The 23912-nt window shown below is 44.8% G+C and overlaps 1 protein-coding gene across 1 annotated transcript in view; it reads right to left on the bottom strand.

The window, feature by feature from the left end:
• Positions 1–11391: 11391 nt before the first annotated feature.
• The window catches only part of GARS1 (glycyl-tRNA synthetase 1), a 31221-nt gene continuing 18700 nt past the window's right edge, over positions 11392–23912 (bottom strand). Inside the window, 8 exon segments of the mRNA XM_054057976.1 lie at positions 11392–11734; positions 13252–13442; positions 14334–14427; positions 15821–15930; positions 17618–17703; positions 18753–18898; positions 19922–20029; positions 23174–23338. Of these exon segments, the coding sequence (XP_053913951.1) occupies positions 11609–11734; positions 13252–13442; positions 14334–14427; positions 15821–15930; positions 17618–17703; positions 18753–18898; positions 19922–20029; positions 23174–23338 (1026 nt within the window). The 3' untranslated portion in view covers positions 11392–11608.

The following is a 23912-nucleotide window of genomic DNA, read 5'->3' as shown; positions in this document are numbered from 1 at the left end:
GCTTATTCCAGATGTTCAAGGCCAGGTTGGATGACGCCTTGGGCAGCCTGATCTAGTGGGAGGTGTCCCTTTCCGTGGCAGGGATGCTGGATCTAGATGATCTTTAATGTCCCTTCCAACCCAAACTATTCTATGATTCTGTGATTCACTTGGGGATGAGGGTGCTCTGTCCACCACCAAGGCCTATGGTCCTGTGGGTACTGCTCCCCTGGGAACATCTTACAGTATTCAGTGGGAACCAGGAGTGGAAAACCTGTGAGGCTCTAGACTTCAGCACACAGCAAACCCTGAATCAAACCTCAGTCAAAACTGGTTGATGCAAAGTGAAATTTGCAGGTGAGGGAAGAATATGTTATAAATACATATTTTGGCTTCTTTCTATATCTTACATAAGACTCCTCGTTTCTAGAGGGTTTTTGTTTTGTTTTGTTTTGCTAACATGAGGCCTGAGAAGCTCATTGTATTTAAAGCAAGGAAATGAAATCTGTGATTTTTGGATATATTCATGTGACACCAGGAGCTGGAGCTTTTTAAAGAAAGAAAGACCAAAAAAATCTCATTAAATGTAAATCTTGCCATCACCATCTTCCCAGCAGGAGTCAGAGCAGACCATCGCTGATCACTAGCCTTCCAGCAGCTGACACCAGCAGCAGGAGTCCTGCAGGTACGTGGAGCAGTGTAGGAAAATAATTGCAACCAGAAATAAAGGAGGACATCATGGCCAAAGGAGTCATGGGTGGAGATACAACTAAAACCTAGAGAAAGGCTACTGAGATCAAGAACACTCCTCGTGGAGGGAGAACACCCGTCCACATGGCCCAGTTTCCAGAGACACAGTAAGAGCCATTGCTGGGAACTAATCCAGGGTTTCTATCTAGACATTGTTCCTCCTAGTTTAAAATAACCTCATGTGTGAGTTGGTTGTACAGGGTGATCCCTAGGCATATTTATTTTGAAGTTAAGGGCATTCGTTACACAGCCACAGCTTCAGAGCAGCATTTGAGAGGTTGCCAGACCTGTTTCTTGCACCAAATGCAATGCCAAGATGTGGCTTCTAAACTTTAAGATGACTGGTCTTGTGCTGTCTGCAGCCACACTGAGGGAGGGAGAAACCCTCTGCAATTGTCCTCCGTGTCATAAATTTGCAGCCATGACCACAATGCAGCACCAGCAAAAATTGTGTTTAACTGGTCTGACAAGAAAAGGAGGCATTAGGTTGCTCCTGGCACCCCACCACCCCAAGGTGTGGGTTAGCAGATGCTGGTCCCACCATGGGTGCGGATGAGCCAACTCACACCTTGCATGGAGGCTGGTTCTATGGGCTGAAGCTGTTTTGTCCGGTAGGACCTCCCTGATGCAGCTTAATGACTAGGAGGCCACGTCCAAGATGCACCTCCAAGACCACTTGGCCAAACCAACATACTGTTCAGAGTGGTTTGCGGGGAGAAGGAAGAGCTTTGCATAACAATCACTTAAAAAGCCATTTCAGATGTGTTCAAGTGGGTCAACTGTTTTTTGCATTCTGGGCGTTACTGCCAGAGCTCACTTCAGTGAAAACAAGAAGGGGGTTCATGGACCCCTCCCTGGAGCTAAGGACTCCCTGTGCCCAAAGCAGCACCTTCCGCCCTCCTACTCCCTCCTTAGCCTTCAGGATGCAAGAAGGTGGTGAGGCACACCACCATGTCCACACAGTGCTAATTTTCAGTACCTGCATGTGCCTATGGAGATCAGCAGTCCTCTCCACTAAAATTACCCAGTCTGAAATGATTGCCTTCTCTCCATTCTTTTAGCAGTTCTCACTGCTGCTGGATTTCGCATGTGACCCGCACTCCATCCCCAGTGCAGCCCCTGCTGTTCTCCTTCCTCTCCATCAAAGTAACATCCTGACATAAACTATGGCAAAGAGATCGATGCCTTGAAGAGATGGGAGGAGTTGAAGGAAGGCTCGATATGCCACTATTATCTTGGAAAAGAGTGAGTCCAGAGGAGGACTGTGAAGATCAGAGGACTGAAACACCTTCTGTATGAGGACAGGTTGAGAGAGTTGGGGTTGTTAAGCCTGGAGAAGAGAAGGCTCCAGAAAGACCTTGTAGCAGCCTTCCAGTACTGAAAGGGGCTCCAGGAAAGCTGAGGAGGGGCTGTTTATCAGGGAGTGCAGGGATAGGACAAGGGGGAATGGTTTTAAGCTGAAAAAGGAGAGATTTAGATTTGATATTAGGGAGGATTTTTGTACTGTGAGGTTGGTGAGACACTGGAACAAGTTGCCCAGAGAAGTTGTGGGTCCCCCATCCCTGGAAGTGTTCAAAGCCAGGTTGGATGGAACTTTGAGCAACCTGATCCTGTGGAAGGTGTTCCTGCCCGTGGCAGGTGGGTTGGAACTGGATGATCTTTGATGACCCTTCCAACCCAAACTGTTCTATGATTCTAAAAACTGGACCAGCTTCTCTTCAACCCGATGTGGTCAAGAGATGAGCCAAATAGATAGTTACTTAAGATTAAAAAACATTTTCACTTTATTCTATATTTCCCCAAGCACTGTTTGATTTTGATGATTTTCCTCAGCATTTCTGTTGGTTCAATCAGCTTTTTTTCCCCTGCGTGGGTGGTTATAGGTGGTAAATTCATCAGCCCCAAATAGGTAGACTGATAACAGACCGTGATAATAGTATGTTAACTATTACATTGAAAGCAGAGAATTGCTTTTTTGTACAAGAGGTTCTTGTTCCAGTAATCTTCGCATGAAGGCTGAGGCACACCACCATGGCCACACGGCACTGCAGATGAAGGAGACTGTGAGCTGGCGTGCAGGCTCAAACCTTGCTGAGCATTTCCGCCTGCCTTGTCCCTTGTTTGGGAATTTTCTTTCAGGAATTAAATGACAGGGAGGAATAAATTATCCAGCTGCCCTTTTCTAACTGATCTTGATTTCCTTAACTCACATTATGTCTTGCTAATAATCCCGCTGCGTATAAACAAACTCAAGCTGGGGATGGTTGGAAAGCAGCTACATACGTTGGATGACAAGACTTCTGCCCTGATTAGGTGATTGCTTTTCCAACCAAGGGGATTATGAATGATGAGTAACAGCCCACATAATGTAACAGCACAGACACAAAAAGAAAAGGCTTTACTTGGGCATCTTTCAAACAAGACCTAGGAGGACAAATTGTAGAGCATGAGCACAGCCAGGCTGGACCCTCATTTGGGGAACAGGAGCAGCTCTCTATTTATGAGCTGTGGTTGGGCAGTTTTCCACTGGCTTCGTAAAAAATTTTAAGGAAGATTGAATTCTTAATCTAACAAAGTGTCTCACCTGCAAATCTTCCAATGTCAAGCAAGAAAATAAATCAAATTGGGAATATATTAATTTTTCCCTACCTCAGTGGTTGTGTATCCACCATGCTCTGAGGCTGGCTTGATCTCATCTGAATTCATTTCTCTCCAGCACAGATGTAAACATTTGAGCCAGTCATCCCCCATTTAAAATCTAAGGAGAGAAGCAGAGAAATGGAGAAATTGAATTTTCTACCCTGTTTGGAAGTCTTCTTTAGGGTGAGACTCCAGGGTTTCATTGACTCTACTGGCTACATCCCCATGGGCTGCAAAGGGGAGCCAGGGTGGGAGGGAGACATCGACATCGGTTCACGGGTATTTTAGCCAGCAGCAGTCAGTCTATTTGGGAAAAAATCAGGGGCTGTAGGGACACAGGCTGCAATAGCCTGCAGTTATTAGACATAATTGGTGCACACAGTCAGTGCTGTAGATGCCTCTGCCGCAAAAATATCCCATCCATTAACAATTTGTTCACTGTGCTGCACTGTGCTAATGATGCTCTGCCTGCAAACGGTCCAGGCTGCGTGTGGCTTCCCAAGGGAGCAAACTGGTGCAGACAGGGGTGAGGGAAGGCCAATATAATCCACGCAGTGGGAAATGATTATTTCCCAGGTATGTTTTTCATGATTTTGTTTTTATTTATTGGTAGGCAGAAAGCAGCTGTGCAGGAGATAGAGAACTAGCAGGAGTTGTGTACACCCACTGAAATATTAACATATAATTCAATGTTACTTGCTGTTCTTCTGTACATTTCTCTTTACAAAGCAAAATAAAGTACATTTTGCAATTGTCCTCTTTTTTAATATCATGTAGCAGCATACTTCTGCTGCACAGAATCCTCCAGCTATGAAATTCACCTCTTTCCTCTACATTTTTTTCTGTATTTCCTCTGATTTGCAGATGGTTTGCCTCTATTTTTCTAATAAAAGGTGCACTAAAAAAAGCTGTGCTTCCATGCTGTTGGATTCAAGTCATCCCAAATGGGATGGAGGTGGGGGAGGTGAAAGCTTGGGATGGAAGTATCCACCAGGGCACCAGCATCTTCATCTCGGTTCAATCCTTCATCCTATGGCTGGTCTGAACAGGGGGTTGTGTGAGACTCAGGTTTTGCTATAAGAATCACTGAGAAGGGATTTAGCTTTGCAAGTCTCTCTATGACCATTTGGAACAGTGAGTGCAAGGTCCTTGCTCATCTTGATGTAAATCAGTCTGCAAAAATCCATCATTAGCAGAGGCGAAATACAGGTGAAAACCAACTCATGAGAAATCTTCTCTCCAAGTACCTGATGCATCCTAATTGTCTCCTCCTCAGATTGTTACAGTTTGCCAGTGACCGTAACTTTAAGAACAGGGGCTCATCAATGGGGAATGAGATGCAGGACAGCAAACAAGAGCTGCATCTTTGTTGTTTGTATTCACACCTTGCATTATAAGCATCCTAAAGCAACACTTCTCTGTGCCAGCCCAGTGCTGTGCTTCCTGGAGCTTGAGAAGACCCTTTTTTTTTTAAGAGGTGGGAAGTAGATATGATATAAAAGATACAAAAATGTTTATTTAACAAACCCCTTGCTGGTGCACTCAGATGAGATGCCGTCCCTGTTCCTTTCCCAGTCCTTAATTTTGCTTTGTGGTTAGTGATAGCACCTGGGCTACACATTTGGGGACCTCTCTGAGCCAGAATTAGATAACAGGCCATTCGATGACACAATGGGACCTTTCGTTCCAGTGCCCCTTAGCAATTTTTTGAGCAGGTCTCACTGACCAGGTGAATTGCCAGATCCTCCAACCTCCATCAATCCCTATTTCTGTTTGCACCAGACAGCCGGTCGAGAGAGTAGACTTGCTCCTTCCCTCCTACAGAGAGACATTTGTTAATCAGAACAAAATATTATGTTGCTGTGTTATTTAATCAGGTCAAAATTCACAGGCAGCATCTGTGCAGAAGATAAAATGTTTTGGGACAGTTTAGTCTTTTTCTTATCTGAGTGATTACGGTTATGTAAAGACCTTTCCTTCAAACACGGAGATGGAGTTTCATAAGCAAGGGACCAAAATAGTGCCAAGTAGCCAGCCATCTCCCCTTGATCACGCTGGATTAGTACAATTAATCTGTAGGTATTAGTGACCAGCAGGGTTTTGCCTGGAGGATATAATATATATTTATTATTTCATATCTGATTTCCCCCAACAGCCAGAAAATTCAATCATGGGCTTTTCTTTTCATCATTATATTTTTGCAAATGGGGTTGTGGGATTTGGAAAATTACTGGGGGGCTCCTGATCAGAAGGGGGACAGTTAGCAAAGGGGGACAAGACCTCAGCTCATTTTTTATGCCTTCTGAGAATAACACAAATGAGAATTGCATGCTGGATAATTGCAAACCCATGTGGGACCTCAGCCAGGACCTGCTGGGATTAGTGGGAGGGTAGCAAATATCCACCAGTACAACCAGGCCTAAAGGCACTTTCCAGACGATGCTATTGCTGCCTAATTCTGAAGGAGACCAAAGCTCAGAAATATGGAATTATTTACCTGAGTAACGATCAGGAATCTTTATTCTCAGTCTCCTATTCAGTTGCTGTAACAACATGTTTCACATAAATACCTTTTTCACCATCATCAAGCCTTTGAAGAAAGAGCAGATCTTTGTTCTGTTCCTGAAGTGAAAAATTCCTGACAAGCTTTCTTTTCTTTGGCTTTTTTGGGAATAGGTGCTGAGGGTTTCTAGCTTTTCTTGCTGCAAAGCAGCTGCATTTCTCATCAATTTATAAATGAAGACATATACACTCAGTGTGAAGCAGTGCATGTTTAACCCCATTACAGACAAATTGGCTTAAATGCTCCTCTTAGCTGTATATCAGTTAAAGTTTGGCATACGTGGATTTAGCTTGTGTGAGTTGATTTGTATGCTGACCATGCAGAAAACAACTGATTACAACTCTAGTTCTTCACATACCTCCAAGTCTTCACAAATCAACCAATGGCCACCAGAAGATACAAAGAGAGGGAGAACAGCACAAATACACAGTGATCTTTCCTCCCAGGACCTATTTCAAAGCTGCCACCTGCTAGTTTTAGTGATTATTCACCATGTCTTATACCAGAAGAGAAAATGAACCTTTCTTTTCTACTCTCCTTCTTCACACAGTTCCTAAAAGTGGTGATGACCCTAAATGCAGTCTGAATCCACAGCTCGAGTCCCATCAATGCAAGCTGAGATACCACTCAGAAAAGATCAATTGGCTTTGCCAGTGGCTTTTCATTTTTCCTAGCTTTATGAAATGAATGAGCAATGTTCTCTTATCCTCTTGTGGGGGAGATACCTGCAGATTACAGCAGAAACCGCAGCGTTACATGATCAGCTTAGATAGGAACATGGAAATGAGTGTGGCAGTGATGCACACTCAATTCAGTTCCTTCTTATAAATACTAAACTCTGCCTATCTGGTGCAGAAGGTGAATTACGGGTCACAGCAAAGATAGGAATCAAAAAGATTTAGGCTGAATTTCTAAAGTACATCTGTTGGAGTCATCTTTGTTAGGACAAGCCCATCACTTTCAGCTTTTTCTTTATCAGGGGGATTTTTTGCAACATGCAGGTTAGGTAATGTTCACGCCACTACCTTCAGGTGTTGGCTGGGCTCTCCCTGGCATCTGCCTCCATCAGCCAAGCAAAACTGGTGACTTCGTGCTGCTGGCTTGCAATGCCCACTTAAGACTGGGACTGAAGTGCCCCAGACTAATGATCACGGAGGCTGTCGAGGAGGCTACAACCATACAACCTTGCTACAACCAGGCAGTAAATCATTGCATTTAATCACATGGAGCCCCCCAGCTCTGTAACCTCATATCAGGGGGATCCAGCTTCACTCTTGTACACCAGCTATGCACTCCCCTGAAAATGTACCACATTTCTAAAACTTTCCTAGGATCGTTGTCTCTCTTGCATTAAAATCCAGGCTGCAACACCATTTCCAGCTATTAACATAGCAAAGAGCATTAGAGCACTGCAGCGCTGGAGGTCCAGGGCTGCAGCACAATTGAAACATCCAGAAGAGTTAAAAACAAAACATATGATTTCAGTGTCTAAATGTCTTTGCGCTTGCTATTTTCTGCCTGACAGCACCCTCTCGTGGGAAGCAGGTGCTGCTCGCTGAAGGGTGCACCCTGCTCAGCTCCCATCACCTCCTGAGTCCCTGAGCATCAGCAAGTGAAGGGCAGAGCCCTCCCAGGTGAATTTAAGCAGAGTGGTGTTAGGCAGCCTCTTCTGAGCTATGTTTTTGCTGTTCGCTTTCAAGGAGTTTGAAGATTGCTGCATGATTGAGTGCTGGTTAAAGTCACAGTAAGCACTTATCTGGTACCCACTCGCTGCTGGGTGCAGCTCCCAGCAGCCAGGAATTGGCATAGGCACTGGTAGAGCCTGGCAGATTGCTGCTTTGCATTGCTGGAGCAGCAGAGAAAATCTGCACCATTCTGGTGGGGAACGCACTAACATTTTGTATTAATTATGTCCTCAGACATGTCCCAGGTGGGGTTTTTTGTTTGTTTGCTTGAAACACAGGTGAGCAAAGCATCTTCTTTGCATATCATGTGTAAGTTAGTCAGGACAAGAGGAGCCCTGGAACAGACAGGAACACAGTTGGCCCCACAGGGATGAGATACGAAAGGCCCTTTAACCTGTAGGATCACTTTAGATCCTGGAGTGGAAAAAGAGGCTGGCAAAAATCGCCATGAAGCCATACAAAAAAAAGATTCTCTGTCCCTGCGTGCCTGGCTCTGGTATTCAACTGTACTGCTCTGCTAGTCCCTAAAAACAAGTAAAGCTAACAAAAAAAATCTTAGCTCCCCACCATAAGTGTTACATGCAATGCCACACAATGAGGATTATTGACTTCCAGTTTCTTCCTTTTCCTTTTTTTTTTTTTTTTTCTCTCCAAGAAGCACACAGAGAAGACATGACAAAACAGCAGTTAAGCTCTCAGAGCCTGGGATGCAGCTGCGTGTTCAACTGGCTGCATCTAACAGCAGCACAGGCTGTGAGCTCAGAAGGGGATGAGCAGCTCAGCTGCCCGGGGATGCCAGGCAGGGCCAGGGCAGCCACCATCAGCATCCATCTGGATGGAGTCCAGATTGCACCTCCTCCAAGATCATCTTCATCCCTTTACCTCTGCAATGGCAGGAGCGTCTCACTTGCGGCTAGTGGTGGTCAGGACTCCACTTGAATGGATTTAAGATACTGCAGTTGGTTCCAGGGCATGTTTGTATTTTAAATAACAAGGTTTTAACTACCAACTGCATGCGAGGTTTACCTGTGGCCTGGGCTAACACTTCCCTCTGAAGGCCAAGCAGTGAAGTTGAGACACAATCTGCTAATTAATTCCCTGGTGATGGTTTCCCACTCATGGCTGCAAGTATTTATCTGTTCTTACATGAAGGAAATAGCACTGCTGCGTTTGCTGGCAGTATGGAGGTGTTTAATTACCTTTTTCAGGCAAAGAGAGCAATAGGGACAGGGACAAAGAGAAGCTGAATTTCCAGCTGCTGCTCAAAAGGCCACAGTGGGCAGTGGGAACAGCTGGGAGTGACGGGGTATGACACTTGCTTAGAGACAGGTGTGTCCCTCTATGCAGCCCAAAACCCAAGTCATTTCAAGGTCCTGCTCAGATCCCCTGGAAGAGGGATACCCCAGAGCACTGATAGCTTTGGAAAGCCCTGTCTGCCCTCTATACTCCTCTCTCCCTGCGTGTGGGCTGCTGGCTGGATTTGTTCAGCCCTGGCAGGCAGGAACCTTGGCTTGCCTAGTCCGTGTTTCACTCAAACTAATAATCAGGCTTCATTTATAACATTCATTTTGGAGCATTTACCATAGATTATGACCCTCACTCACTCCAACACAGAGGAAACTGGGACCTGGAAAGCCTCTACATACACACATTGCAGGCACTTGGAGCATCCCCAGATTGAAGAAACACACCAGCACGCTTGCCTTGCTCCAGGTCAGGCACTTATTCCCATTAGTCCCTTTCAAGCACAAGGCAGACCCATAAAACTGCAGTTTAAGTCAAGGATCCAGTCTGGGGAGGGAAGGAGGAAAAGGACGATTGAAAGTGGTGACTTCATGCCTGTTGGCACCACCAGGATGGATTCACGCAACCAAGCCCAGCAAAACAAAACAAAATCAGCAGCGCAGTGATTTACAGCCATGGTGAAAACGCCATCCCTCTCCCCTGTGTCTGCCTCTCCCTCTCCAATGCCCCAGTCCATATGCGTCTGCAGAAGTTTAGCTAAAACTAAAGAAAGTTACTTAGAAACACTAATTACTGTTTGCCTGCCAATCTGGAGCAGGTAACAGCTGCAAGCACAGAGAAAGCAGCTTCCAGTCACACAAATCAATCAGTTTCTTCAAACACTGTCTTCTGTGTTCCTTTTTTAAAGTCCTTCCTTGCTGATTCTCAAACTAGGCTAAAGCTGCTTAGAGGAGGTTTATGCACCTGCAGCTGATAGATGTCTTATTCACACCAGAGGATGAAGAGAGGTTGGGATCAGTCCTCAAACCTAGTTACCAGACAGGGCAAGCAGGTAAACTGCAACCTGCAGCTACACTGCTCAGCTTCTTCCCATTGAAACACAAACTTTTCTTCTCCCCATTGGGATTTTTGGGAAATTTCGAGGGCATTGGATCAGAGCCTCTCAAGAGCATCCAGTTTATTTACTAACAGTCTGTGATTCAGAGGCCTTATTTATTTAATTAATTATTTTACTAATTTAGTTATTTATTATTTAGTTATTATTTTGGCTAAAGCTTTCAGGTCATCATTGGTTTTCACAGAGCAGCATTGTCTGCAGTTGCATTTTAAAGAGATGTACATCTGGAAGACAAAAGACTCAGCCAGTGCAACGCCTTCCAGCTCATCTTCCCCTGCAGCCCCGTGATAGTAGCAGAAACAGAAACCGAACCCTGCAGGAGCCATTCCTAGGAGCCAGCCACAGGCACACCACAGGGAGAGGTCGTGGTCCTACTGCCAGGGTCCTCGAAGCTGCATGGTGCCTGCTCTCCCAGCCCAGGACATACCTACCGTTGCAGATCTCCAGCCAGCCACATCCAGCACAACGCTAGAGTTCAAGTTTTCTAACTTGTCTTTAAAGGAGTATTTTAAACCCAAGCAAAAGCTCAAAGGATGCTTTCCTACTCTCCAAAGGAGAGGTTTCTAGTGCAGGGATGGAAATTCCTGTGATGGCAATACCAGAGTCCTCTACAAGGAATACAGGACATGTGAGCAGCCCGACATGAAAAGACATGGAAGGAGGCAAGACCTTGCCTCTCCACTTCTGGCTGAGAAAAGAGGCTGAAACACAAGTAAGTGTGAAGCTTCTCATAACTACTCTGGGTCAGGCAGGGTTTAGTGCTCCCCAAACACTACGGTGCCATTCTCACCCGCAGCTGCAACGAGGCACTCTGACAGCACACGGGTTTGAATTTCTCCAGTGCTGAGGGAGGTCAAAGGGTACCTGGCTCTTTTCCCACCTGCTTAGGGCAGTCTCTCATTTCAGTCCTTGCTGCCAGAAGACATTTAATGAAAAAGCAACCTTGCCAGAGGTGCTGTTCTCCAAGCTCCCTAGCTGCTCGCTTCCTTAGCCAAGCAAACCAACCATACCAAGCAAAAGCAAGAACTGTAACACGATTTTCCACGCTCTCTGTTCTCCTGCATCAAATGCTCCTAATTCCACAGAAAAAAGGTATTAAACACCTGCAGCCAAAAGAAAGCACTGAGCCCTTCTCCTAAGGCAGGTGCCTGAAGCACTGCACAGTGGTGAAAGGAAGACTGACACCTCAATCATCGCTTCACAAACACGAGGCCAAGAGACCGATGCAATCTTGCACTGAAGTCCAAGGTGATCTGAACCCAGATGAAAAGGTGTATGGTCCCTGTCTTCTTCATGGGCTATAATAAACCTGTAACAGCCACAACCACAAGCAGGAAGAAGGAGGAAAAGAAAAATAAAAAGATATATTTCTGAACAAAGTACAAGGCTGCACGAACACAGAGAAGCAGGCATATATAATGGCGTTTTTATTTGTAACACCTTTAACTTGGACTGCAATTATTTCAGGTTTTAAAGTTAAATTCAGGAAGCAATTGAGAAAAAAAACCAAACATAGTCCCTGTGTGCACAAACAATGCAGCTTTGAGTAATACATGATAAGTTTATTCCATATTAACATGAACAGTAAAAAGTGGACATTTGACAGGATTTTACTTTAGGTCCTTTTCTTTATTCCTCTATTGTGTCCTTTTTGCCAGTCTCTTGTCCCTCAAATTGTGGATACTTTGCCTCGACATCAGCCCAAGTTAGATAACCGTTCGCCAGGTCACGAATGATGGCAGGAAGTTCAGAGATCTGCAGGTGAAGTCACAAAAACATGAAAGACAGTCATCAGAATCAAGCAGCTCCACTGGATACTTAGGAAACATGCGTAATTTTAACATCAGAAACAGAACAGGTACAAGATATCTTCCTGCAAAATCATTTTGGGGGAGGAAAAAGCATTAACTAGGAGGATATCTTAAACCATAGTCTGTCATCTCAGCAAACTGCTCAGTTATTCAGAGTGACTCATCAGGGAAATGCAACTGTCAGCGTGGTGAACCACAGCAAGGGCCATCCCTGGTAGTGTTAGGTTACGATTTTGGAAGGGAAAGAAAACTAACTACACACACCCAGAAGATGCTGCAAGCCAAGATTTAGCCAGGACCTATTTACTGTAAGACCAACAAAAAAGCTGCTGCCAACTGCCTTTTCTTTGCTCCTCACAGCACACTGTCATGGGGGAAAGGACCAGCTAGAGAAAGTAGAGAATTTGCAGAAACTGAAGGATAACGAGGTCTCATCTCTGCTGCTCAGCAGTAAGAGGTCATCCAGGTGATATAGAGACAGATGGGTGCCCTGAGGACCTGGCACTGCATGTTACACTGAACGAAACCCACAGCCAGTGCAGTAGCCCCAAGCAATACAGGTGGTTTTGTACAACAGAGCTACAACTCAGCCTGGCAGATAACCGAATCGCAGAATGGTTTGAGTTGGAAGGGATCTTAAAGATCATCCAGCTCCAAATCCCGTGCTGTGGGCAGGGACACCTCCCACTGGATCAGGCTGCTCAAGGCACCATCCAACTTAACTTTGAACACCTCCAGGGACAGGGTAGACACAAGCTCTTTAGTGTGCTTCTTTCCAAGTGGAGGCTGCTGAGTAACTGCATTTCCTGGACTGTGTCTGGCTTTCAAAGGCACCAAAAGGCAGACTTTTGCCTGCTGCAGGCTGGCTGGTAGAGCACAGCAGAGACATAACTCCTCAAAGCTCACTTCTTACTGGTGTTGCCTGTGCAGCATCAATAAGGCTGCCTGAACTGTTGTCCAAAAAGCCACACCTGCCTCAAGCATTCTCTGCTAGTACAGCCATAATATGGAGACTGGAATAGCAAACCCCACGGTGGTTTCATGGCCTGTGAACAAAATGTGCTCAGAGATATAGATGTGCAGTCTCAGCACCACTGTTCTGACATTCTCTCCCTGTCCTTTATACCCAGAAACAGTTTGGCTCCTGGAGGAGGAGCAGTTAGCGCTGATCTTGTGGAAGGTGTCCCTGCCTATGGCAGGGGTGTTGAAACTGGATGATCTTTAAGGCCTCTTCCAACTCAAATCATTCCATGATTCACTCCAGTAGCAGTGTCAGCATCTTCTGTTTGACCAGTATTTCTTCCCTGGGGATTTCTCAGAATAACTTGCCTACAAGAGCTGGATGCAGCTTCCAAGTAGACCAGTCATTGCTGGATCAGAAACCACAACTAGTGCTCTCCCTTGAACCATAGAAACAGAGTTGGCTCTGTCAGCAGCCAAACCTGTCTGCTTGCCCTTTACCTCAGCTCGGATCTGGCGCATCGAGTCGCGGTCTCTCAGGGTAGCAGTGTGAGGCGTCCGGTTAACAGTGTCAAAGTCAATCGTGATTCCAAAAGCCACTCCAACCTCGTCAGTCCTGGCATAGCGTCGGCCGATGGATCCAGAGGAGTCATCCACCTTGTGAGAGATGCCGTTCCTAGTGAGTGCTTCAGCTGCAAGAAAAGAGTAGACGGAGGATCACCAGGACTCATTCGATACTCAGCAGGCAACAAGATCCCAGCAATGGCCTCCCAAATCCTCACTGGGTGAAGTGAGGCACCATGCGTTCTGGTTCCAAGAAGCAACAGAGACCCTACTTTATTGTTTTGACATGAGATCCAATGTTCTAGTCCCTGACAAGACTACAAAGCCACCCTACTACTACTTTCACATTGCATCACTTGACTCTCACCTGAAGAGTAAGATCAATGACTTCTTCAGCCTATCATTACAATCCCACAACTCTGCTTTAACTCAAAAACATGCCAACTTCACATGTGTGAGAGGCAGGTCCAGCGTGGGGAGGCGAGATCTGGAGCAGAACTGATGCCAACAGCAAAAGGCACTGTCTGGCATGCAGCCTGTGTTCCTATCCTTCACGTATTCATTTTTAGATGGTACCAGTGGGCATTTTGACAGAAGGCTCGGAGGCTCAGTTATTCCGGGACCAATTAAATAATTAGCTGGCCAACAAGAGCCAAGAAAAGAACTTTATCCAAAACCCACTACCCAACTAAACAGAAAAAAACCCAAACAAACAAAAAAAACCCCACTGCTCCTCACAGGTTCCCCTAAGCAGTGGGTGAGATTTCTTTTTGACACAGAAGGGAAAGAAAAAGTCTTTTACACTGCAAACCAACACAGAGAGGGCAGAGAGTTGCATTTTTTGAGGCAAGACTGAAGAGTTTGATACCCAACGCTGACCGATACCAACCAGCTAGGCCGCTTCAGTTCAGTGTCTCTCTCTATGCATGTGAGAGTGCCATGTGACCCCAAGCACTGAGGAATAAACCTCTCTTCTCAGTGCACATCCCCATTGGAGCCACAGTATTTAATACACTTACATAATTCCTTGACAAAAGGCATGAATTCCTGATTCTGGCTTAGAGGAAGAACAGAGCACTTGAACGGTGCTACAACAGCTGGGAAGCTGAAGAACTAAGGAAAAAAAGAAAAAGCACAAATAAATACAAGCTTAATGGTTAGACCAGATTCTTAGGAGGTGAGAATAAGCCCTGGCTGAGGTTGGAAGCAGGGTGAGTGTTCCAGGAGAGTAGCTGACCTTCTGTAAGACATCAGCATTCAGGGCTTCAGCAGCAATACCTCACACCACTGAAGCAAGATTGATTTTCTCTGGCTGTCTTCCATTCTCCCTTCCCTCTTGATAGTTAAACATTACTTTCCACCAAAAGAGGTCTATCAGAGCACTCCTTGATGAAAGTGAACCTTATTTGAATTGTAGATAAATGAAGGGTAGAGGGGCCTTTCCAGGAGATTTAATCTTATGCAGTCTCAAGGAAAGAGTTCTCACAATCATCTCGCTCCATTTGATTCCCACGGAGACTCCACAAACACAGAGAAAGCATATACAACTCAAAGGTGTTCAGAACCCTGTACAAACACCCTCAAAAGCAAAAAATATTCTAAAAGGAAAGAGGAAAAAATATTTATCTTTTCTGGCATCAACAAGGCCTGTAGTTACAGAAGTAATGCCATTGGGATGTACCACAATACAGAGCAGTGCAGGCTACAGAAGTAAATGGGTACCAGAAGGAAGGTAAGTCCAGTCAGTATTTTAGACTTCATGAGCAGTTTGTGATTGAAAGTTAACTGTGTCCTCACTCTGGCATCCTGAATCCTGTCCCCTCCCCACCCACTCATAACTGTATCACATCCTGCGGCAACCAGAGACAATAAGGAGAACTGTTATTTTTCTATAAACAGTCTAGTGGCCAAAAACAACAAACAGGAGCCAGCACCAAATTCAACACCATGCTTCCCATGTGACCAGCAACGGTGCAGACCATCACCGTCTGGACACTGGCTGGAATAGGCTGGTGCTCCATATGTAACACACACTTCCCTTTGGCCCCGCTATAGCAAAGTTTCAGGCCAAGATTTTAGGGATGCCCAGAATCAGAGAAGGTTGAATTTCATGGGTGACTGAGGAAACAGTTACTCTATTGTCTATCTTGCTGCACAGAACTACGATTCCAGGAAAAGCAGCAAAGAGAGAGGAAACAAATACTGAAGGGAAGCCTTTCTCTGAACGATGGGACATTGCCAAGTGTTAATGCAGGAGGAGGAACTTCTCACCCCCTTGCCAGTAATACAGCAAGAGCCTCATGCACACACAGCCTCAGAACGCTCTCAGTGCACACGTATAAATGACACTTACACTGGCAAAACCAGCAATTCAACAGCCCACACAGGTTTTCCCATCTCTGCTGTGTATTGTGCAGTCTTACTTTATCCCTTCCCTTGGATATTAGGGAGAGAGTAAACGCTTGCAGCTGGTTTTAAGCTGAGGCCCAGCCACAGGAAAGCTCACCGTCCTCTGCTCGTCTCCTTCCCGGATGCGGAATGTGTGTTCAAACACTGTGTACATGATCCTCCCAATACCAAATGAGGGCTCAATTACATTTGGTATGATTTCTTCCACTGGAATACAAAAGAACCTACGTCATCATTTAAAGAAGAATTTATATACAAAAGATGATGTGTTTACTGAAGCTGCCTTTGTGCTCAGAAGTAGCCGAGCATATGAAAATAAAAGCTTAAACATTGCTGTTCTAAATACAAATACCTGAAGCAGAGATTTGGACTTAGTCCACATACAAACTGTATTTAGGTTGTAAATAACAGGTCAGGGCCCCTTCTCTGACAAAAAACACAGCACAACTTGCGTCCACACAGATAAACCGTCTTCCACTGCACAACAGCAAAGCCTCATCCAAACTGTTTGCTGGCAACAGCCCTTGCTCCATACGAAGCGACAAACAATGTCTCGGCATTGTCTGGGAGACTGCTACTTGGCATAGACCAAAACTGTGCCACAAAACACGCTAACAATCAAACACTCTGGATGATGGTAGGGCAATGTCCAATTCCTAGCCCACTTTGGCTTAACATACAGATGCAGCCTCAGTACCCAGAACTCTGAGCAAAGAAACATGGAGCTTCAGACCCAACTCAAATTCCAGGAAGGACTCCCTCCATATTTTCAAGTCATTCAGCTGCCTGCTTCAGTGTCGCTACCCTCCCTATTCTCTATTCCCCTGCAACACGTCACAAGAGTGGGAAAGAACGAGGATCAACTAGTTAGGGCTTGCAAAAATTCTCAGATGACGTGATGTGATTTCATAGAATCACAGAATGGTTTGCCTTGGAAGGGACCTCAAAGGTCACCCAGTTCCACCTCCCTGCCACAGACAGGGACACGTCCCACTGCATCTCATTTCTCAAAGCTTTATCCAACCTGGCCTTGAACAGCTCCAGGGGCATCCACAACTTCTCTGGACAACCTGTGCCATTGCCTCACCAGCCTCACAGGAAAAACAAATCTTCCAAATATCTAATCTAAATCTCCCCTCTTTTAGCTTAAAACCATTCTGCTCATCCTATCCCTCCACTCCTTGATAAAGACCCCCTTCACAGCTTTCCTGTAAGTCCCCTTTAAGTACTGGAAGGCTTACTTTCAAGCCCCATTTCCCACATGAGGGCAAAAAGCTCTGTGGAGATGCAGTCAATGACCAAATCTGATGCAATTATTGACTACCAGAGGAACTGACTGCACTTGTCAGCTTAAGGAGTCTGGTCAGCATGGCAAGTGAAACATGTCAGAACACTTGACTCCAGGCAATGGAGTGACAACAGGCACTGTGAGGATTGAGACATGCTCACAGCCCTACCAACAGACTGCCAGAACCCATCAGCTGCACAGCAATAGACGAGAAGATGAAAGCTTCCAAAGGCGGTGCACCTTCCTCAACTCCTCCACCACTACAGCAGCTGCTTCTTAGCACCATGTGGGACCTTACAAATCCTAGAATATACAACTTAAGAAGCATGGAAATTATCTGGCACCCAGGCTCTGTTAAATATGTTACTGAACAGAACAGGTGAGAAGCTGGCAGACAGGCCTGCATCAATGGTCACCAAAACCCACTGCCGGGTGAAAGCTTTCCAATTCTCTTAAGTTGTCTAAATTCAAGGAAATAACAATTGGCATTTTTCTCCCACCATGGTACAACACTAACAGGACAATTAAACCAATAAAGTTCACATTCAAAGTGTTCCTGATCTGCCTCTTGTTTCTGATGATCAAACAACAAAGATAAAAATTTACCATGTAATGTTTTCTGAAATCTCTTCACAGTAACCATGTCTTTTGTTAACTTAAAAGTTTTCCCTTCAGTTTCAACGGTGAATTCCCTGCAAAGGGAAAAACAAAAAAGTCATTTAAAAGCTACAGGAATCAATAAACAAGTTAGAGTTCCTTAATTGCATTGGTTGCTTGGCTTCAAGAGTGGGATCACAGAAGCCAGGGCAAACCCCAGTGATCAAAGAAACATGTGGTGTACCCAAAAGAAATTTATGTTAATAAAATTACTGCGTATATAGTAAAAGTAACTGTGAACTCGGTAATGGTGAATAGCTTGAAGCAAACTCAATTAGGAAATGACAGAAACTCAGGGTGAAGCATATACACCAAAAGAAAAAAAGGGAGGCATGCAGAACAAGCACTTGCTGCTGACCGCACATCTTGTCGAGTGCATGGGCAAAAGTTTATTTTTTCTATTATAGAAAGTTTATTTTTTCTATTTTCTAAAATAAAGTTTATTTTTTCTATTACTGGACCATTAGCTTTCTCACAACACACAGCTGTTCTGCTTCAGCCAAATTTGACAACTCAAGCAATCTCTTATTTTCAGTTCCTGCACAGGCCAAGAATACAGGCAGACAGGTCAGTGGAAAACATACAAATTGCTCCCCCAATAAGTCAAAGGCTCTAACAGTCCCAAAGTAAATCTTTAAACTATGGAGGATACTCACAAGTTTTGGTTCTCATTTAGTTACTTTGTTCCATGAGTCACAGAATTATTTGATGGACCGCAAGATTAAATTCAAAACCATCTTCCAGCCCTGGTGAACTCTCAAACCAGAGCAGGGAAGCTGGTAAGCACTTCCATCTCACTGAGGTGTCTCTTTTATGGAATGATTGTTCTAGAGCTAGAAGCTCATTCTCATGCATATAAACAAGTAGTTGATACCATGGTTAACGTTTATGTGCATATATCAAGAAATAAGTTGACCGATGACCAGCTATGACTTGGCAGAAGGGACAGCACATTTCAGATGATCCACTCTGCCTTCTCTCCCAAGGAAGCTGGTTTCGGGTGGCTCAAATTAATCCAGCACCACTTTGGGAACCCTCCTCAGAGGCATTAGAGAAGGGTATTATATGCACACAGCCAGCTCACCCTTTCTCGTTGAGCAGCTGCTCCATCTCAGTGATGTAACACTCATCACACATGGAAAGGTATTCCATCACCACCTTCGCGTCCTTCTTATAAGCTTTGCCAATGGCTCCCTTATTTGCCTCAAACTGAACAACGTTGACTGTTCTGTATGAAGCAGTTAAGGACTGGGAGATGACAAAGAGCATGGCCTGGTTCTTTTGCTATGTCAAAGCTAACTGCTATACAACACAAAAAAGTCTCCTTTGCTACTGGATTAAGGAATTACCCTCCAACAGAGGAAAGGATCAATAAAAAAATACTGAAGGGTAGAATTTTGAAAGAATACAACTTTCTTTACACGTACAGCTAGCAGCAAACCCATGGAATGACAAGGAATAACTGGGGTTAGTAACCCCACATACCATTAAAATTCATTCTACAAAGTTATTACATATCCTGTAGGCCCATTTAAGTATCTGAAAGCTGTTATAATGTCTCCGCGGAGTCTTCTCCTCTCCAGGCTGAACCCCACCTCTCTCTGCCTGTCCTCACAGGGGAGGTGGTCTAGTTCTCTAATCATCTCTGTGGCCTCCTCTGGACTCCTTCTAACAGATCCATGTCCTTCCTGTGCTGAGGACTCCAGAGCTGAATGCAGGACTCTAGGTGAGGTCTCAAGAAAGCAGAGTAGAGGGGCAGAATCACCTTCTTTGTCCTCCTGGTCACACTTCTCATGCAGCCTAGGATACAGTTGGCTTTCTGGGCTGCAAGCACCCATTGTCAGCTCATGCTGAACTTCTCATCCACCAGCATCCCCAAGTCTTCTCTTCAGGACTGCTCTCAATCCATCCTCCTCCTAGCCTGTAACTGTGCTTAGGTTTGCCCTGACCTAGGTGCAGGACCTTGCACTTGGCCTTGTTGAACTTCATGAGGTTGGCTCAGGCTCACTTCTCAAGCTGGTCACAGTCTCTCTGGATGGCATTAAATTACAAAAAAACAAGCATAACAATCCCCTTTGTCCACCTGAGTAAAGTCACCCCATTCTCAGTTCTTTGCAGATTACTTCCCAAAGTCATGCTAGTCTGCAACTCTAGGTTTCTCTGTTAAATTTACAAATGTAACTTAAAATAGAGCTGCACAGCCCCCCGAAACATTCTTACTGCATGAGGATCTGGCTTATTCTGAAAGGATATAGGTTCTTTGAGAGGCTTCTCAGCTATAAGAGGAACTTTGGTGGCGCGGGCATGGCAGGAGAGGTCATAGCAGGAGCGATCAGCACAGCCAACGATCTCAATCCAACCCTGAAAAAACAAAAGCAGAAGCTTTCACCAACTCACTTTGTTATCCACTTAACCATCAAATATGTTTATTCACCCTTAAGCCCTCCCTGCTGCCATGACTGTTTTTTCTACATAATTAGCTCTGTCACAATAAGCAGCCCTCACTCACTGGTTGCTCCTTCATTTGAATGATTCCATTTGTTTCCAGAGGAAATGATCAGTTATCTAACCAGTGCCTGTGCTCAGGGCCAGGTTTTCCACATGGCTTGGCAAGACACAACACTGGGCCAACAGCTTGGGGCTGGGGCCAGAGCACACATCCTACCACTTGCATGCTACAGGCACACAAGACATCACACTTTTGGGGCTTTACTGCTCCACAAGTATGGAACCGACAGCAGGCAACCAACCACATTAAAATGGCCAAAAGCCTGGCTTAAAAGCTAGTAAAACACAGATCACATGCAAAGGAAGCACTTCTTTCAACATTTCAGTATGTAGGGCAATGAGGAATCTCAAAACATCATTCATATCCACAGAACTGATGAAGCCTTCCAACACTTGCAGCAAATACAACAACCACCTGGAATTTCTAAAGGATAATCTCATACAAGAAAAGGTACATCAGCTGCTTTCATTCCGTTACATCAGCATGGAACAGGCTGCCTGGGAAAGTGGTGAAGTCACCACCCAAAACCATGTAGACATGGCACTTCAGGACATGGTTTAGCAGGCACTGTGATGTTGGGCTGACTGTTGGATGGGATAATCTCAGAGATCTTTTCCAATCCTAATGACTCTATGATTCTATATATAAAGACAGACAGATGCTGTGTGGTTTTGCAGTCTGCAGCGATATAGCAGGGTGTCAGAAAAGGTAAGTGAACAGAAGAAATCCCCATGCTGGAAAAACAAAAAACAGTGTTCCAGAACACCTCAATGAAATTTTACACAAATTAAACCACTAGAGTACTACAGCTACTTCTAGGCTTATGTATTAACTTTACAGAATGGATTTTAAATCACTCAGTGCAGTGAACTTCTTATTATTAAGTGCTGCAAGCTACTATAAACATTTTTGGTCAGAATTAAGTGACAAACCAAAGCATGAATCTAGCTCACAAGGCAGTCCTGTCAGGCCTCTGGAACTGCTGTCTTCTTCTCTGGGTTAGGCTGTTGGACATAACTGCTCTGTGAGTGGTGTTCTGATCCATGACAAGGCTTGCAAAGTTTATTCATTTTATTTACATAGTGTGACCCACATATGTGCAGCCTGTTTTGGGCTGGCTAGGAAAACAAGCTGTGAACTTACAGAAGTGATCAGCTATCTACATTCAGAGGAAGCCATTCCTACTATTGTTTCTACGGGTCTTTTCTATATGAAGACAAATTACTCATCCAATCTGCAGGACGTTTTTTCTCCTCTTCAGTTTGGTGGAATTTTGCTGGCTGCTGTGGCTCTAACTACCTGTAATGGAACCTACTAGCGATAAGCCTAATTCGTACCCTCAAAAGGAACAAAAAAAGAGAGAAATAAACCAAACCAAGCAAACCCCAAAACCACAGACACAAAACACACCAACCACACACAACCTCCTCAGCCCTATGTTGTAGGAAGTTCTCCCTGCCTGTAAATAAGGCTGGCTGAACCACATGAAAGCTTGACTCATTCTCTGCGTGGACAAGTCATGGGCCGAGCATGCTACCAGTTTGGTTATCAGACTGGTCAGGATCATGGATGGGGTCTACACACATAAGGGTCACCGCAATGCCACAGGCTCAGCCCACAGGCCTCAGCAAAAACCCTTCAGTCTTTCAGCCCTTTACTGGAACTAGGCTACACAGGGTTCTCTAGCTATCCTCCCAGTACTTAAAAGGGGCCTACGGGGAAGCTGAGGAGGGGCTCTTTATCAGGAAGTGTGGGAACAGCACAGGAGGAACAGTTTTAAGCTGAGAGAGGGGGCATTTAGATTAGCTATTGGGAGAAATGTTTCCCTGTGAGGGTGGTGAGGCAATGGCACAGGTTGCCCAGAGAATTCATGGCTATCCCATCCCTGGAGGTGTTCAAGGCCAGGCTGGATGTGGACATGAACAGCCTGGTCTGGTGGGAGGTATCCCTGTGCATGGCAGGGAGGGTGGAATTGGATGATTTTTATGGTCCCTTCCAACCCAAACCATTCTAGGATTGTTTTCAGGAATCTGCACATACCCTAATAGCCTTGGAAAGGCTAAACCAGACAGAAGAACATGTGCTTCACTACACATGAGGGGAAAATAATTAAATAAAATAATAACTTTTTTTTTTTAACTTAGATTCGACCTAAACAGTAGAAAACAGCAGATTCTGTACCCTTAAAGAAGGGAAGGACTTCATAATCCATATAGTCTAGATACCATACCTTCTAATACATTGCTTTTGAAATGATCATCCAACTGATATACTTGTCTGTGACTTACTAAAGGTTCTAAAAGCTCTCCAAGAGAATCTCAAATGAGTCTGAGAGCCTTGCCCCTAGTTACCTACTGCTGGTTTACTTGAAAGAAAAATGGCACATTTTTCAAAATCCAGCCAACGATATAAGAGAAAAACAAAGCACCCAACAAGGCCCAAACTGAAAAGCTCGCAGTGACTCAGCAGGAAGATAAAAAATACTTGGGAAATTTTTCTTCCAGTACCAGCTGTCTGAACTGGCAGGAGTAAACTCTCTCACAGCATGGAAGTGGGAAAAGCAGAGCAAGTGTTCTGGCAGGAAGGAATATGTCCTGTAGTAACTCCTCCAGCAAAACAAATCCCTCCCCACTGCTGTTACAAAGGTTATAGCCTCTGGAAAGCACCAGGACCTTTCCTCTCATTCTAGATGAAATTCAACCAGCACAATGTCCACAGGAAACTTCAGGCTCCACACCAAAGGAGTCTGAAGCATGGACCTAAAGGCACGAACAGCTCATAAACTTTGTGTAAGCCCACTGCAGGGAGCTAACCTGTGCCCTTATCCTGGGCTCAGAGTATTTCTACTGCAGTAAGCGTGCTCATACTAACGTGAGCCTGAACAGAAACATTAGACTCATAGCCCTAAAAAAACCAAGAAATAAAACAGAGCCCCTTCCTGCACCATTAACAAATCTAACAGGGAGTCCCACTTGTTGTTTCGCTTTGCCACTTACATATGATGTTTTGGACTCTGCATCCCAGCAGTCACAGGCATAGTGAGCCATCTCATTCTCCATATGCTGTCGGAAGCGCAGCTTCTCTGGGGATACACCAACCTTTGTAAGGAAGAGGTAGATTCTGCCAATGAAGTAACCGAGAACGGAGTTATTGATCACACCCTAGAATGGGAAAAAGAAAGAAAGAAGAAAAACCCCACATAGATATTAATTCCTATGAAAGTAAGGTCATGATTTGTTGTATTTCTGCAGGTGACCTGACACGTTACAGACAGAACACAGCTGTCTGTGATAAAGTACTATGTCTCCCCTTAAACTATTACATCTTTTCAAATTCACCACTGCCACTGCCAGTATCTCCCTCTGAACAAAATATTATTATTACTCTAACTGTTCCTGAAGATCACCTACCTAGTTTGGTGGGGTTTTTTTGGTAAGCCTACTAGTTAATACTTTGCACACATAAAGAATCAGGTCATGAAATCCCAACATACAAGCCACACTTTGATGAGAGCCAGCAGGTGAGTATTAGATTCTCAGTCACTGCTGAGCTTTTGGCAGATATTAGTATTCCTTATTGCTCTTCTCCAATCAGTTAAGTGTGAAGCTTAACCTCTAGATGCTATCTCAGTGCCACTTGCAGCCTTTCATTGCTGATAACAAAGGTCAAGCTTAGATCTCAGTCACGCTGATGCACTAGAGAGGACTGACTCTTAGACCTGGAAGTAAATCCCAA

The sequence above is a fragment of the Cuculus canorus genome, chromosome 2 (genome assembly GCF_017976375.1).
Source record: "Cuculus canorus isolate bCucCan1 chromosome 2, bCucCan1.pri, whole genome shotgun sequence".
NCBI lineage: Eukaryota > Metazoa > Chordata > Aves > Cuculiformes > Cuculidae > Cuculus > Cuculus canorus.
Note: the sequence above shows the minus strand (reverse complement) of the source record. Positions and strands in the feature narration are given on the sequence as shown.